This window comes from Chelonia mydas, chromosome 1 (genome assembly GCF_015237465.2).
Source record: "Chelonia mydas isolate rCheMyd1 chromosome 1, rCheMyd1.pri.v2, whole genome shotgun sequence".
In the NCBI taxonomy this organism is placed as follows: Eukaryota; Metazoa; Chordata; order Testudines; family Cheloniidae; genus Chelonia; species Chelonia mydas.
The window spans coordinates 20,925,738-20,941,571 of record NC_057849.1 but is presented as its reverse complement, the minus strand read 5'-3'; the positions used below and the strand labels follow the sequence as shown (position 1 = coordinate 20,941,571).

At 42.1% G+C, this 15,834-nt stretch overlaps 1 protein-coding gene across 13 annotated transcripts in view; it reads left to right on the top strand.

Annotated features, from left to right (window-relative positions):
• DLG2 (discs large MAGUK scaffold protein 2) overlaps positions 1–6,105 on the top strand; it is a 1,449,547-nt gene extending 1,443,442 nt beyond the window's left edge. For all 13 annotated transcript variants that reach the window (XM_043528333.1, XM_043528345.1, XM_043528361.1 and 10 more), the window contains 2 exons: positions 1,434–1,525; positions 3,828–6,105. In XM_043528333.1, coding sequence (XP_043384268.1) covers positions 1,434–1,525; positions 3,828–3,934 — 199 coding nt within the window. In that variant the 3' untranslated portion in view covers positions 3,935–6,105. The remainder of the gene's footprint in view (positions 1–1,433; positions 1,526–3,827) is intronic.
• Positions 6,106–15,834: the final 9,729 nt, after the last annotated feature.

Genomic DNA, 15,834 nt, shown 5'->3' with positions numbered 1-15,834 from the left:
TACTGGTATCCAGTACATTTATGGTCTACATTTTACAATACAAATGTTATGACAGAAGCTACTCCTTTAACTAGAAAAATCAGGAACAGAAAATACTACCAATGCGGAACATCATCAAGCTACCTTTTCTCTTGGAAATGTCAAGTTTTCGTGGCTGGCTGTGATTTTGACTGTCTGCTTCAACTCACGTTAACAGAGGGAGGGTTGCATTACATTCCCTCGGGTTTTGTTTTTGAAGAGGTGGGGAGGAAAGAAATTGGCGGGACTTAGTACCAGATGGTCCTTAGCCTTCGCATGAGTGGGCTGTGGGAGAAGAGGGAAGGTGTGGGGGCCAGGAAAAAGAGTAATCCCTGCATATTCAGAGGCACACAGGGGTGCAAATCAGGCTGGCAATCTTAGGGAGGGATTGCATCTTCCAGAGGCAAAATCCTTTGCCAAGCGCTGGTAGGATGGTGCATCTCCACACTGCACCCAAAGGACAGCTGTGCCTCAGTGGCACAATATAAATGTTACCAGTCAGGCCTTTATGGGTAATACCTGCCATCTGGGGGCTAGAGATATTTCTGTTAAGCTGCTACATTTTCATGGCTGTATCTTCACCATGGAGAAAGGGAGAATCATTTGCTCTCATTTGCAGGGAGAGTCTATAAATCCAGAGATGTCTGAGGTTTCCCTTGTTTGTCCCTATGATTTTTCTCTTGTTCCTGAAGTTAAGATATCTGTGTCTGCCTAAGAAATATAGACACGCTCTCCTTCTCATTCACTAAAGCGTGCGCGTGCACACATGGACAGTGGAACCTACTGAAAGTGAACTCCACTCGATGAAGTTCTGTCTATTGGAAAATAAAAACGAAATTTCCAAAATTAATATGCAAATTGAAATTCCAATTACAGCAAAATGAGTGGTGGTGTGAGTTCAACTGTAAGAAGGTCCCTGTACATATAACAGATGTACAATAATTCAGTGGGAGTTTTGCACAGGAGCCACACCCATTGTAATCTTAGGATCCACAAAGCCTACACCCTGTTCTAGCGCTCTAAAAGCCTCCCATGGCATTAAGGGACAGCCCCTCTTCAGCAGTCTCTCCTGTACGGCTATTGCTGCCCCTGGCCTCTCTGTGCTCCCAGCATGCATTAGGATAAGACATGGTCACCCCTCTCTTGCATCTCCATGCAGTCTAACTGCAGAAGGTTAAGCTTTCATTGATGCATAAATTGTGAGGCCTGAAGGAACCATGACGATCATCTAGTCAGACCTCCTGCACAACATGAGCCAAAGAATTCCACCCCGTAATTCTTGTCTCAAGACCAATCATTTCTGGTTGAATTACAGCTTACCTTTTAGAAAGACTTTCAATCGTTTTGTAATTCAGATTCAATAAAGGGCTGATTTGTTAATTACTTTGAACTAATATTGAAAAATATATTTCTAGGGAAATGAACAAACGTCTTACAGAGGAACAAGCCAAGAAAACCTACGAGCGAGCACTTAAATTAGAACAAGAATTTGGAGAATATTTTACAGGTATGAAGTCACTTCAAAACACCTGTCCCCAAGGGTTCAATCCATGACCACAAGTCAGCTCTATCTCTAGCTTGAAAGAATGAGTGCCACAGTAAAGGCCCAATATTGAGCATTATCAGTTCCCATTGAAGTCAATGGGAATTGAATGCATTCAACACTTCGCACAGCACTGCCCCATATCAATGAATATGTATGAAGTGAATTATGTGCCTCTTGAAGTCAGTGACAAAACTCCTACTGACTTCAGTGATGCATGACGGGACCTGATTGTCCCAATCCTGCTCCCCTTAAAGTCATCAGGAATTCTGCGATTCACTTAGCAGGTCCTCGCACTGGGTACTTGCATTGATCCGCACAGAATTTTATCCTGCTGGACTTCTGCATTTGTCTTTACCATTGTGAACAATATATTGACCTCAAAAGGATTTTTAAAGAGCAAATCATTTGTAAATAATTTTGCAGCTCTACCATGGAAGAATGAAAAGCTGGTGATAGGTCAGTGCTTTCAGACTCAGTTGCCTTAAAGTTAGGTCCTAAATCCATATTCAGGCAGCTAAATACAAGAGAACTGATTTTCAGCGGTGCAGAGACCACACAACTCCATTAACTGCAGTGGGAGCCAAGCCCGGCACTTTTGAAATTCATTTCCCAAGAGGATCATTTTCTCCCTTTGGCAAATGATCTATCTCTTCACTATATAAAATATGAAATAGTACAAGACCAGACTCACTGCTGGCAAAAGCAGATGCAGCTTCACTAAAGTGGTACCCACTTATACATGACATGAACATGGCCCAAAGTCTAATCTTTGTGGGGAAAATAAAATAATCTCATTTCACTGTAACCATTGCCAGAACTACACAACTGAAGTGTTAAAACTGGGAGCTAGTTTGCCAATACTAGATGAAATCCTGGCCAAGTCAATGGGAGTTATGCCATTGACTGAAATGGGGCCAGGATTTTACCCAATGTGCGCTGTGGTTTATATATAGCCTAGTAGCATTGCAATGTATGCAGTAAAACTGAGCACAAAAAATGCCAGACCTAGAACTTCAGAAAGCACATTTCATTCAAGAAGCAACCTTTCAAAACATAGTGTTGTGTGTTCTGAAATTAAAACACAAAACGCCTCTTTCTGGCAATAGAGGAAGCATGTTCCTTTGTGTCAAGGTTTGAAGGGTTAAATACAAATACATCTAGACTGTTTTTTGGGCTACAGCAAAACACTGGCAATAGAGAGGTGTTCTTGAAAACGGGTCGGTGTATGGACCTTAGGTAACTAATTCGTTACAGACAAAGCAAAGGGACATTTGTATTTTTATATTCTAAAGGTGGCTAAACACTACAAAACTATGTTCTGAATGTCTTGTAGCAACTGAACGTAGAGCTGCACAAAATATTATGAAGAAATAGCAGATTGCAGTGAATAAAGGGTTGAAGTTTTCACACAAAAATTACAAAAAGCTCATGCCATCTTTTTACCAGCTCTAATTGGACGTATTTGCACAAAAAGTATCTCCAGCTGCCCTTTGCACAGTTTCTACCTGGTTAGTTATGTTCTGAAGAGCCACTCTACTAATTTGCTAATGTTTTAATTTTCCCCAGATATAGGAAAGGTTTAGTGTACACATCTAATGGTGACCTACATTTCAGTTCAGCTTTTGCCTTATCCCTGGGGTCACCAACAAAATCTTACAGCAGTAAAAATCTTTACATTAGTGAAAGGTGTGGGCTAATTCCATGGCCCCCATGAGGGTACAGTCTGCCAGGATGAAGCTATGGCCACAGAAGCTGGGGTCCCAGGTTTGTCGGAAAAGTGGGCAGCGACTAGTTCAGGAAGGGGGGGGCCACAACCAGGTCAGTCAGAAGATGGACGGTGTATCCCTGCTACAGCCTCCACTGGCAGGGCTCCTAAGGAGTCCGTTGGCAAAATGCAAAGCTTGACTTCCCACAACAGAAATCCCACATCCTGCCCTCCTTTGGAAGTGACTTCTTATTGGGATGCAGGTTTTCAGGCTAGCACAACAAGGTGCCATGTTTATTTCCCTGCCACAGCAAAGGTGAGCCCAGGCTAATGCTCTTACAATAAGCAATGGCACTGGATCTCTGTTTTGGTGGATCACCATTGTATTGGACTCATTTGGGATCTTCACGGTGCATGGCTTTCCCTACACTGCACAGTTCATGAGCATTATTATTATTTCTTCCAGTTTTATCAGCTTCTAGGTTAATATTGAAACTGTGCTGACAGCTGCTGTTGTAGACTGTACCAATTAAAAAATGAATTGTTTTCATATTGCAGCTATTGTCCAAGGAGAAAGCTTAGAAGAAATATATAATCAATGCAAACTTGTAATTGAAGAACAATCTGGGCCTTTCATCTGGATTCCTTCAAAGGAAAAGTTATAAATTAGCCACTGCACCTCTGATTATGACGGAAGAATATTTAGAAGAAAACAACACTATGCTATTTTGAGGCTTTCCTGTTTTTGTTGCATTTATGTTCTTGCAGTCAATGTGAAATTTTATGAATGTACAACACAAAGTGTTTGAAGCCATGAAGGACAGTGATGGGTCAAAAGGGTAGGAACAAAAAGACTTTTTACCATACAAAGCAAATCTCTTGTGTGCGCAAAGCACCTGTTGTAGGTATAAACTTTTGACATGGGGACCCTCTGTCAAAGGGAGCTAGCCACTACTGCACCCACATGGACATCATGAGCGATTTCAGTGGCTGAGCTCGGTGTGTTGATCGGTTTAAAGAGAAGTTTCCCAGCTCTTGAACCTCATGTAGGGCTTGAGCCTGCAAGGGGCTGAACACTTGACCCCGTTTCATACACCTGTGGGTAGTCCCATTAAAGTCAATGGGACTAAGCATGTGCTTCAGTGTTTTGGTGGATCAGGGCCACATGCACCTTGCTGGATTGAGCCCACAGAACCTGTTCCAACTCCTATTGAAGTCAATGGAAAGATTCCCATTGAAGTTGGATTGGGTGCTAAGCTTGTCATTGCACATCAGTAGTTGGTACACCTTGACTTTGGTAACTATGCACATGTTTTGATTTCCAAAACCAAGTCAAGCATTTCTTTTTCCTCTCTGGACACACCATTATATCAGGAAATAACCCCCAGTAGTTTATTTCAATGGAATTTGGTGTTGGGAAGAGAACAGAAGCATTTCACATCACACATATACCCACTCACATGTGTAAGGATTCACAGTACCTAAACTGACAAGGAGGGATACAACTGGGAAAAGCTTTACAATTTTGGATTATCTGTTTTATCATTTATACTGATAGAAGGCACTTAATGATGGAATAATTTATAAAAATTAAAATATATTGATGTATAGAAACTAATTTCTATAGGTGAAAAATGTTTTGTGAGATATTTTGTAAAGATTAATTAATTGAAAGATTAAATATTTGCACCCTGGTCTGGCTGTAAAATGTAAAGAGGACCTTCAAGTTGCACTATCCCTTTTTGCAACAAATTATCTAATAATATTAACACACCCTATAATTTCTTAAATTTTAGATGGCAATTTGCTTTTTTTTTTCTCAACTTAATCCTTCTCTTTCCTTTTATTTAATCATGATCAATTCCTGTGGAAAGAACTCAAATTGACTACCTTACAGGGTTTTGTTGTTCTTGTTGTTGTTGTTGTTTTGGAAATACTAGGATGATGCATCTTTAAATTGAAACAGATGATTTTTCAGAGGCAAAATGTCAGTGACTTGAATGCAGTGTATTATTTTCTCTCTTGAAGGGTGCCGTAATCTTCATTGGAAAACATTTTATAATCATTCCTTATGCTGTAAGTGAAATCCAGAAGCATTTAGTCCTTTTTGCCGGCAGGCCACTGACTAACTTGTGTCATCATTTCATTTCACAGTCAACAGGTGTTTTCACCAGACTGGGGCAATGGACATTTGTGGGGAATTTGGGGAAAATCTGTGGAATTTCAGCTTGGGGTATATGGGCAGGGGTGGGAAGTTCTTGCTTGCTGTTTCACTTGGCCCTTATTTCATATACTGATACAGATTTCGCTGTACCACATCTGGAGGATAGTTACAAATAGATGAACTGCCTTTGCTGCTGCTGCTGGACCGCATTTTATAGAAAACCTACAAAATACTGCAGGAGTCCAACACATTTTAGCTGGTGGCTATTTCGATCCTAATGTATAATGACATTTTAAGGGCAAACATTTCAGTTACCCGAGTTACCAATAGAATATTCAGTTACTTGTCTATCCAAAACTTTCAGCCTTATGTCTCTATGCTGTCCTGATATGACAGGTACATGCAGCCACTCTCAGTAAATAGGCTGATTCGCTGGATGTTTATAAAACAGCCATCAGCAGTGACAGGGTTTGCAATATGGGTCCTGTAGCATTCATTAGGCCTCATGGTTAACACTGTATTAAAATGGATGTGAGAAGTTCATGCTTCCTCTATTGTTATTTTTTTTCCTGCCTGGCCAGCACAGATTCAAAGACAGAATACCCATAGAGTTTCTAAACTATCTCTATCACCAGAAGGGCTAGACATTAAAAAGAAAAAAAAAAAAAAAAAGCTTAGATTCTGGATAATTATGCAGAAATCCACAGGAAGGTCCTAGATCCTTGGAAGTCATGGATATTTCCATGCTGACAAAGTACTGTTGTCTCAGGTTGGGCCCGAGCCCACCTGAACTGATAACCAAGTATCCCAAAGCAGGAACTCCATTCTAATTTTCAACTCTGTTTTTAAGCAACCACATCTGCTTCTTTGTTTCTTAGTTCAGCATGCGACCTTTTAAGATATTATCCTATTAGTAAATGTTCTGTTTTGTCATGTGCTGTGCTTTACAGTGAACAGTAACACTATGGCTGAGTACAATCAATTTTTCCATCAGTCTTTGGTTACTGTAGTACATTATTTATTTTTTCCTGTCTGTTGTTTGTGCTTCCAATTTAGAGTTGCCATTGCACTTCTTATATTTTTTAAATAAAACATATATATATTTAAAAAAAAATCACCAACAGCAGCAATGAGAGGTCTTATTTCCTGCAGGGTTTATACCTCCATTTGTTTTGTGTCTCGATGTTTTGCGCTTCATGTTGCCGCATACTTAGTGCTGCAGTTAATTTTTTTAATGCAGCCATTCGAAGTCGCATTGGGTGGCAGGGAGAAGAGAAATATGAAGTTAACTCAGTTACATCTGGTGCAAAAAAGATCTCAGTTTGGCGCCTCAGACCATATTGGTGCTAATACCAGTAAACATTAGCAGATCTCTCTCTGTCTAGAGAAAAAAACTTGCAGGTGTCTAGGAGACAACATGCACATGCTGGACCCTTTAGGAAAAGTGTCAGATCACGTCACTGGTGCTATTTCTCATGTTCTGGCACGATGTGTAGCACCACAGGGTCTAAGTTGAACCAAAAATGTCATGGCTTATTGTCCATCCATGAACGATCACACTGACATCTTGCTATCTTTGTACAGATGTGCAATATTTCAACCTATTTATTCCTCCTCCCCATAAATCATCTTCCGTGCACTGGCCTCTCTTAGTACTTGCTACTGGGGCTCAATGAACTTACACTCTAGTGGTCTAACTACCCAATGCAAGAGCCTCTCTTTCTACCTTAATTCCCCTTTTCGCCAGTTAAAGAGGCCCTTGTCTACACTAGCACTTTGTAACCTCTTATACTAAAGGCGCTCTTGAAAATAGATAGTATGTAACGTAACTGTGTTAGTAGTTAGCATGGTTTGATGAGCTAGAAGGCACGCTGTGAAAGAAAAGTCAGGGTTAAATCTCTCCCTTGCACTGGGATTTCAAATCCTCACTCTGGAAAGCAATGCTGAATCTGAGCTAATAATAATTATGAGCCATCTCTAGCTATGTGTCCTAGTGACCTAGTTAGTGAACACCATCTCAGCTAGTTATATTATTTTTCTATGGAGAGTTTGATGGTGTGTTACACTTTCATCATTACAAATGCTTAGCAAAATTTAGTCAAGTCGGGGGCGGGGGTCTTTGGTTTTTTGCTTTTTAAGTCCACAAAAGGATTATTCAGTGAGTGACCATGTGTGTAAATATTTGTAGAATAAGCACTCAAGAACAAAAGCCTCTGTCCTCTTTTTACAGCCTCAGAGTTAAAGCCATACCATGTTCCCCAGTCACAAAAGGAGGTCTTGCGTCAGTCACAATGTTGAATATGGATTTTTTTCTCTTAAACAGCCTCTTCGCAATTGTATGCATGAGTTTTATCTGGTGACTGGTTTCATGCACTTGAGCCCATTTCTTAACGAAGTAAATATATTTTCCAGTCCCGTCAAAAATTATAACACAGCATCTAGTCAACTAGCGCAGCATTAATAACTGCTCATCAATACATCAGGAGAGGAACAGTTCCCTCGAAATATATTATGGGGCACAACCCATTATCAACACTGACAATTTAAATTCTATTCAGAATGCGGGGGTGGGACTGGATCCTCAGCTGGTGTACAGCATTGTTGCTCCATTGACTTGAGTGGCGCTCATCCCATTTCAGCTGTAGCTACATATAATAGTTCCCCTCACATTAGCCTCTATTTAGGAACCAACAGTCTATTACTCCATAACATTAAGGGCTAGATTTGCCAAACTCCTCAGCACTCACAGTTTGGTTGAGATTTTTAAAAGTGCTAAGCTCCCACCTGGATCTATTATTACTACTACGACTTAATATTTGTACCGGGGTAGCGCGTAGGAGGCCCAGTCCTGGAGTGGGGCAGAATGCACAGAACAAAATGACCAGCGTCTCTGCCCCAGACAGCAGGTGGCTTTTCAAACGGGTTTGGCACAGAGAAGCTCTTATTGAGAGTGACAGGAGCTATTGGGTGCAGAACACTACACCACTGGGGGCCAGATTCTGCCTCTTGGCCTCACACGGCGTTGGCACCTCACTCAGTTCCCTGACCTGTTGATCCGGTTTAGACTAACCACAAAAGCCTGACATAAGACAGCATTTGAGAGGGTGGGGTATATCACATCTAAACAATTGACACTGTTGACCTCCCCCAGTGGAATAACGAACCTTTAATTATCTTAATTTCTGGATTTGTTTCCTAAGTTTGAATGGCTGGCAACAGGCTGTACACAGACTGCTTTTGTTTGATACTTGATGCTGTGTGTGTGCTTGACGGGATGTTTCTCAAGCCAGATGTAGTTAGGGATAATCAGAATCTGAACTGGAGTTTACAAAATACACTATACAGCTTACAGTCCTGTTAAGTGTAAATATTCTACACCTCCATTCCATTCGTGTAAGAATAAAGCACACACAATTATAAAAATTGAGATGTATATTTCATACTAGTTGTGTCCTTGCTTATTTATTCCGTTACAAGCTCTCAGTTGTGGTTCAGTTGTAAATGCTTGATAGAGTGTTTATAAATATGTCATGAATTTTATTATAAAATATTAATATTAAAGCATTTTTACACTTTATAGCAAATGGCTCCTTCACAGGGCATAATTTGTCTTTTTTTCCCCTTAAGGTGAAGAAGTAAAAGGGCATATGTATGCATTTAATTTGTGCTGAGACATGTTCAGATTTATTACACAAGTCAAACTGTTAAGATAAACACAATTCTGGCAGTGAGCAGTGATACTAAAGATGAATTATAGAAATATAGAGCTGGAAAAAGGCCCTCGAGAGGTCATCTAGTCCAGACCCCCTCCCCCATACATACACATAGACCGCTCAGGTACTCCTAGACCATCCGTGACAGATGCCTGTCTAACTTGTTGATAAAAAACACCCATGATGGCGAGTCCACAACTGCCCTTGATCCAGTACTTAACTATCCTTCTAGTTAGATTTTCCCTAAATCTCCCTTGCTGAAGATGAAGGCCACTACCACTTGTTCTACCAATCGATCACTGTCATCTTCATATCAGGTTCCCATCAGTCTTCTTTTCTAAAGTCTTTTCTAAACATGTCAACTTTTTTTTTAAATCTGTCCTCACAGATTCTGCTTTCTAGCCCCCTTGAGCATTTTTGCTGCTCCCCTATAGTTCCCTCCAATTTGGCCACATTGTTCGTTAAGTGTGGCACCCAGAATTGGACACAGTCCTCCTGCTGAGGCTCACCAGAGCTGAGTAGAGCGGGACAGTTACCTCCCAAACCTCACATACCACACTCCTGTTAATCACGATAGAGCTCTTCCCGCTGCACCGGTCCCTTTTTTGAGAGAGAGGGAAGAGGCTTCAGATGTACTGTATGGAATAGTAAATCATGGGGAGAAATGCCATTTTCCTACGCTCTCTGCCTTTGACATTTATTGGGTACAGTCAATGTATGTGTGTGATTTCTTGGTGTATGTTTCTTTAAGGAGTTGTGCTATATTTCCAGGCTCACATGAGTATTGTGTGACCATCAGACTAAGTATTTTCTTCTGTTTCATTCACACACCCCAGACTTAACTGAAATGTTGGCTTAGTGGAACATATGCTTCTGTTATTCTGCATTGTACTAACTGGCATGTAACATTGGCCCTGGTCCTCCAACTGAATCTTTGCAGATGGATCTTTGGGCCCATGTGAAGCCCATTGACTCCAGTGATTTCTCTGCACAGGTGCAGAGCTGACTGCAGGGCCTTTGCTTTTAATAGTAACTGATAGAAGAAATGGAAGCATGGATCAGAGAACTGTAACTTATACTTTATAGAGCAAAGCTGTCCATGCACAGAATTTTCAAACAATGATTAATAGTCAAAGCAATAATTGTACTATTGTGTATTGGACAGAGCCAGAACTTATGGGGAAATCTAAAAATAGCCCAGTATCATATCCATGTGAGTGCCCTGCTTCATTCGCAGCTCAGCCTCTTAGGGCTTGGGATGCTGACACGTTGAGTGAGAGACGTGTCACAGGGCTATGTTGCTGCAGCTACCTCCCCAGCCAATCTAAGCTGGCCTGTGGAACAGGATTGCGGAAAATACAACACAGCTAAAGTTAGCCTCTTTGCCCCTCCCACCCCCACCCTATCGTCTCTCCTTAATAACAATACTTAGCATTTCATATAGCACTTCAGCTTCAAACATTAACTGATTAACGCCTTGGGCTACACTCTGAAAACACACCAGACGCCAGTAGACTAGGTAATATCTTAATTCCAGGAGCCCCCTAATAGCCATGACGATATGTTCAAGCAGCCACAGTAAACACAGCTAGCCTACCTGGTCATATTAAGTATACGACATAAACGTCTTCTCGTTCATACGAGCGGAACAATGCCAGCTGGGTGGCATGTCAAGTTGCACCAATGTAACTGAGGAAAATGTAAGTATTGAGCCCTGCAATCGGAGGAGTGATTGCAGCATCTGTAGACTTACCTGCGCTAGCTTTCATCTAGTTAGGTTAGATACCAATAGCTGCAACAGCATGGGCTCCTAAATCACTTAGGTTCTCTTCCAAATGTCCCTGCTAGTCTGCATAGTATTTATCATAAAGAAATCCAAACTATGCTGGTCGATCCTGTAATAACCATATCAAAGGCAGGCTTGGGCAGAGTCACTCTTGAAAAGTCCTTATGTGCTAAATGAGCATCTCAGTGGTTTTGCTTTTCTTTTTTCTGTTTTGTTTTTGTCAGATGTTTTCTTAGGAAAATAGGTGTAGCTCAGCGTAGCCCTCAGGTGCAGGTAGGATGGCCTTGTGCCAGAACAACTCCCCGCAGGGAGTGTTTCTGGTAATACTCCTACTTCTTCAACTTCTGCTGCCTATGGAGAAGCGACTGCCTTGGCAATGTCTGCCACTGTGCTGCAGAACATACCCAAGGGGTGGGTTACAGAGCCAAGGAGCGGCATTCTAATTTTAGCCCCCGAGATGCTGAATTAGTGGTGCAGAGGATCATTCAGCCCCCTCAGCTAATCTTTAGTCCTGAAACTTAGAGCCGGTCTACACTGAAAGGTTAGGGTGACCCAGCTACGTTGCTCAGAGGTGTGTGAAAAATCCACACTCCTGAGCGACGGAGAACACCGCTGTTTAAGTGCTAGCTTGAGGGAAGACTTCGGCTGTTGACCTTGCTCCCGCCTCTCGAAGTGGCAGCTTAACTACAGCGGCGGGAGAACCCGCACCTGGCGCTGTAACAAGTATCTATATGCAGCCCTTCAGCAGCGGCTGTGCCCCTGCAGCATTTCAAATGTGGCCACAGCCTTAGACGTAGCCCGGGGTGAGAAAGGAGTAAGACTAAGGGACCACTTGAGTCAGTGGACTTACGCTGCTGTAAAGCGAGCGTAGGTGTGGTCAGACTCACGCCCAGGTGCTACACCAGTTGCCTGAATGAAATCCCAAGATAAAAGCAGGAGGTTTTTTTTCCCCGGTAAGTACGGAACAGACGTGACCACTGAGTGGATTAAGGATAAGTGTGTCTGAATGCCCTGCTGTTGGAATACAGTGCCCATAATTCAAGAAGGATGTTGGTAAATTGGAGAGGGTTCAGAGAAGAGCCACAAGAGTGAATCAACAATTAGAAAACATGCCCTATAGTGATAACCTCGAGGAGCTCAAACTATTTAGCTTAACAAAGAGAAGGTTAAGGGAGTGATTTGATTATAGCCTGTAGGTATCTACATCGGGAGCAAATATTTAATAATGTTTCTTCAGTCTAACAGAGAAGAGTGTACTATGATCTAATGGCTGGACATTAAAGATAGACAAATTCCGACTGGAAATAAGATGTGGAAGCGGTGTGGGCCGAGGGATGTGCTGGCCGCTGCTTCCCGCAGCCTCCATTGGCCTGGAACAGTGAACCATGGCCAGTGGGAGCTGCAGATAAACAAACCATCCCGGCCTGCCAGCAGATTTCCCTGACGGGCCGATCCCCGCCATATACAATGAAGTCCCCAGTGAGGCTGAAGGAAGAGAAGGAGAGATCAAGCAGCAGACAAAGATCAAGAGACCCAGAAGAAGACTACCAGGTTGGGATTAGGGAATGTGACGAGCCTTTATAAGTTTGTGAGGGGAAAGTGGAGACCTGTGGAAAGCTGTCATTTACATGAGAGCAAAGTGTGAGTGCAATACAACAGAATTTTCTATCTGCTTTGCACTGGACTCTGCACTGTAAAATTGTCTAGACAAGATTCAGGGCAACAGAGAAGTTGCACGACAGAGTCTGACTTTCAAAGAAAGCAAAGGGCTTTGTGGAGACAGGGTAATCTATCACATTAATTACAATCATATGGTTCTATTTGTCTGTAAGCTACAAAGCACACAGCTGGTCTTTGGGGTAGGATAATTGCAACAAAAAAAAAACGTACAAAGTAGGTGGTCTAAACCTTAGAGGACCAGATCCTCTTCTGGTGTAAATCTGCACAACTGCACTGAAGCTGAGGAGCTAAGCTAAAATTCATCATTGTAATAATTGCACAAGAAAGATCACACTATGAGGAAATCACACGAAAAATAAACACAGTGCACACGTGAAATGTGTAGCACTGCTCCTGTTAGAAGACGGTGGTGATGACAGATGATTTCTGAGAATAAATACAATTTTCAGCTGCACTGAAACAATCTTTATAGAACCAGAGCAGCTTCGCTCTCTTTCCTGCCATCTGCAGCAGCAGCAGCTGTTCAAAGGGCAGTCCACTGCCATTTATTAAACTTCAAAGCATTGGGCTAAAATGTCACTGTTAAAATAATGCCAGCATCTTGACAATGTCAGCCATGGCTGCATTTTCCATTTTCTTTGTAACAAAACAGTTTAAACGGAGACAAAACAAAATACAGACTTGGAAGAATTCTTCCCATTCTAAAGAGTTTGGCAGCATATGTTTATCAAATTTAGTTTCTGTCTAGGACAAAAATTCATACTTTCTACTCATATCATTACCTAGGACCATTAGAGCTTGTCGAATATTCTTTGCTGAATACATTATTCAGAATCTGTTACCATTTATTCATCAAATGGTATATTCAACTAGTATGTATTGGCTGTAGTCAACCTGCTCTGTAGCTTGTTGGATCTGATTTGCTGAGTAATTTATTTGATGAATACTGACAGTTTTTCATGAATAAATTAATAGACAGATATTTCTAAGCATTCAGACAGCTCTAATCTCTATATACATCTGACGTTAAAATGTCTGCCACTTTCTGTACACAGATATTATTATTACCTCAGTACTAATTGCCTGGGGGACCCATAATCCTCCTTTTGCCACTTCATTCCATTTCAGAAATACTAAGAAAAAGAAAATACATATGAAATACTGAGGATCTGTGTGTAACAACTTGGGGCGACCCTGTACATTCCTAACTTTAGAACAATGGACAAATAGACCATTACCATACAGTCCAGCCCAGGTTTTCAACTGGACCCAGAAGAAGTTGGGACAGGAAGGTGGGAGTTGTAGTCAGTGCACATTTAGATGTTCATAAGGGGCAGATGAGTTCAGTAAAGCATATAGTATCTTGCTTTTTCAAGATCTGAGTATTGGTGCATTAATTGAAGAATTTTCCAGGCACCAGGGCTAAAACAATGGGGATCAGCCATGGGGACAAGAAGGGAACCTTACAGGAACAAAGTAGACAATGGGGGCCTCCTGTCTTATGTAGATAAAACACAAATAGTCATGGAAATTCCTAATCTAAACACAACCACTCTTGCACTTACCCCAGCACACACACAAATGAGGGCCAAAATGCTCCAAACTGTATACCTCAATGTAATCCACATAGCTGACTCCAAACTCCCCCAACCCTTGGGTCCAAATGCATACTAAAGCGCCTGTCCCAAATCCATGCGCCCAGAGAAAATCCACAGTCATGACCCACATGCTACTCAGTCTGCAGAGTGTGACGGATTGTGTCTCAGGGAATCTATATTTGTGCATTGATCTCTGAGGGCCAGATTTTCAAGTGCTCAGCACTCACAATTGAAGGCCAGATTTTTGCTTTTCAACCTGTGGTCCACGGACCCTGGGGGTCCACAGACTATGTCTAAGGTTTCCAAAGGGCTCCACACCTCCATTTGAAATTTTTTAAGGGTCCGCCAATGAAAAAAGCTTGAAAAAAACCACTGATCTATTGTGTTTCTATGCTACAGCTGCCGGCAGTTGACCTAGTAAAGATAAAACTCCCACTGTTAGTGACGCTAAATGATAGTGCTTAAAAAGTAAAGCATGGGGGTTTCTTGCACCCTCGAAGGCCTGAGTTGTTTTCCTCCATATCATATGAGTGTAATATAGCTGATGACTATGAGCTCTGTATACATCGCTTGGAATCCATTATGCCATGCTGGGCTGACCAGCTCTTTTTGGGGGTGATTTGTACTGGAGGTGCCTTGCTCACCGTTCCTTGGAGATTGTCTCTCTCACCCATCGCAGGAAGGCAGATGGCTCTCTGACACCATCAGGGGCAAAGCCATTGAAGGGAATGTATTAATTTACAGGAGCTGTTTGCCTTAGATCATCCTGGTTAACAATAGATGGCTGGTAGAGCCTGAGACCTTCATCAACATGGAACTGAGTTAAACCCATGCAGCGGTTACAGGTTCCTTCACAGCCAGCCAGATGCACAAATGCAGTAAGAGATGCAAACGCCTGAATGTAAGATTCCTGACCTTCAATAAGCACTGAAACAAGAACACCCAATAAACTGCAAAATATCAACCAGACAATGTAGTATTCATCTAACTGGCCCACAGGCACTGGAGCTGAAGTGCCGCAGGGTCTCTGCCCCTAGGAACCAAGGTCCTGGTAGCTCTGCATAGGGGAAAGATTCGGATTCAAGATGTTCTGTCCGAGCATATAGCTGTTAGTTGCAGGCTGAACAGAGAACGAGTCCCAGGGAAAGCTGGAACTGACTTAGCTGCATCCCTTGTAAATGTCTGGAGCATTGCAGTCTGATGAGCTTTGTGTGTTTGGCAGCCCCTGGCTGGTAAGATTTTTGGCACTGGGACAAGTACATAGGAGACAATGGCAGGCTGAGGGGATATCTTACTGAGTACTGAAGGGATGGCCACCTCAGTAGGCTTAGAAGTATTTGAAGACTGAGGCAAGATGTTGTCTTACCTAATGTACAGGGGTAGCAGCAGCAGCAGCATTGCTGGGGATGTTTTAGGGTTTGTTTGTATTTACATTTCTGGAATCTATGTATCTACTTGTAACTCTTGTGCTAGGTGGACCAACAGCAGAAATTTGAAGCTGGGACCTTCAGATCTATAAGCACAAGTCTCTATTGCTTATTGTCAGTCAGGTGGATGTGCGCTCTCGCCATATGTTGGCCCAGCAGACCTCGATAGTACCACCCAGAAAGAAGGACCACCAGCA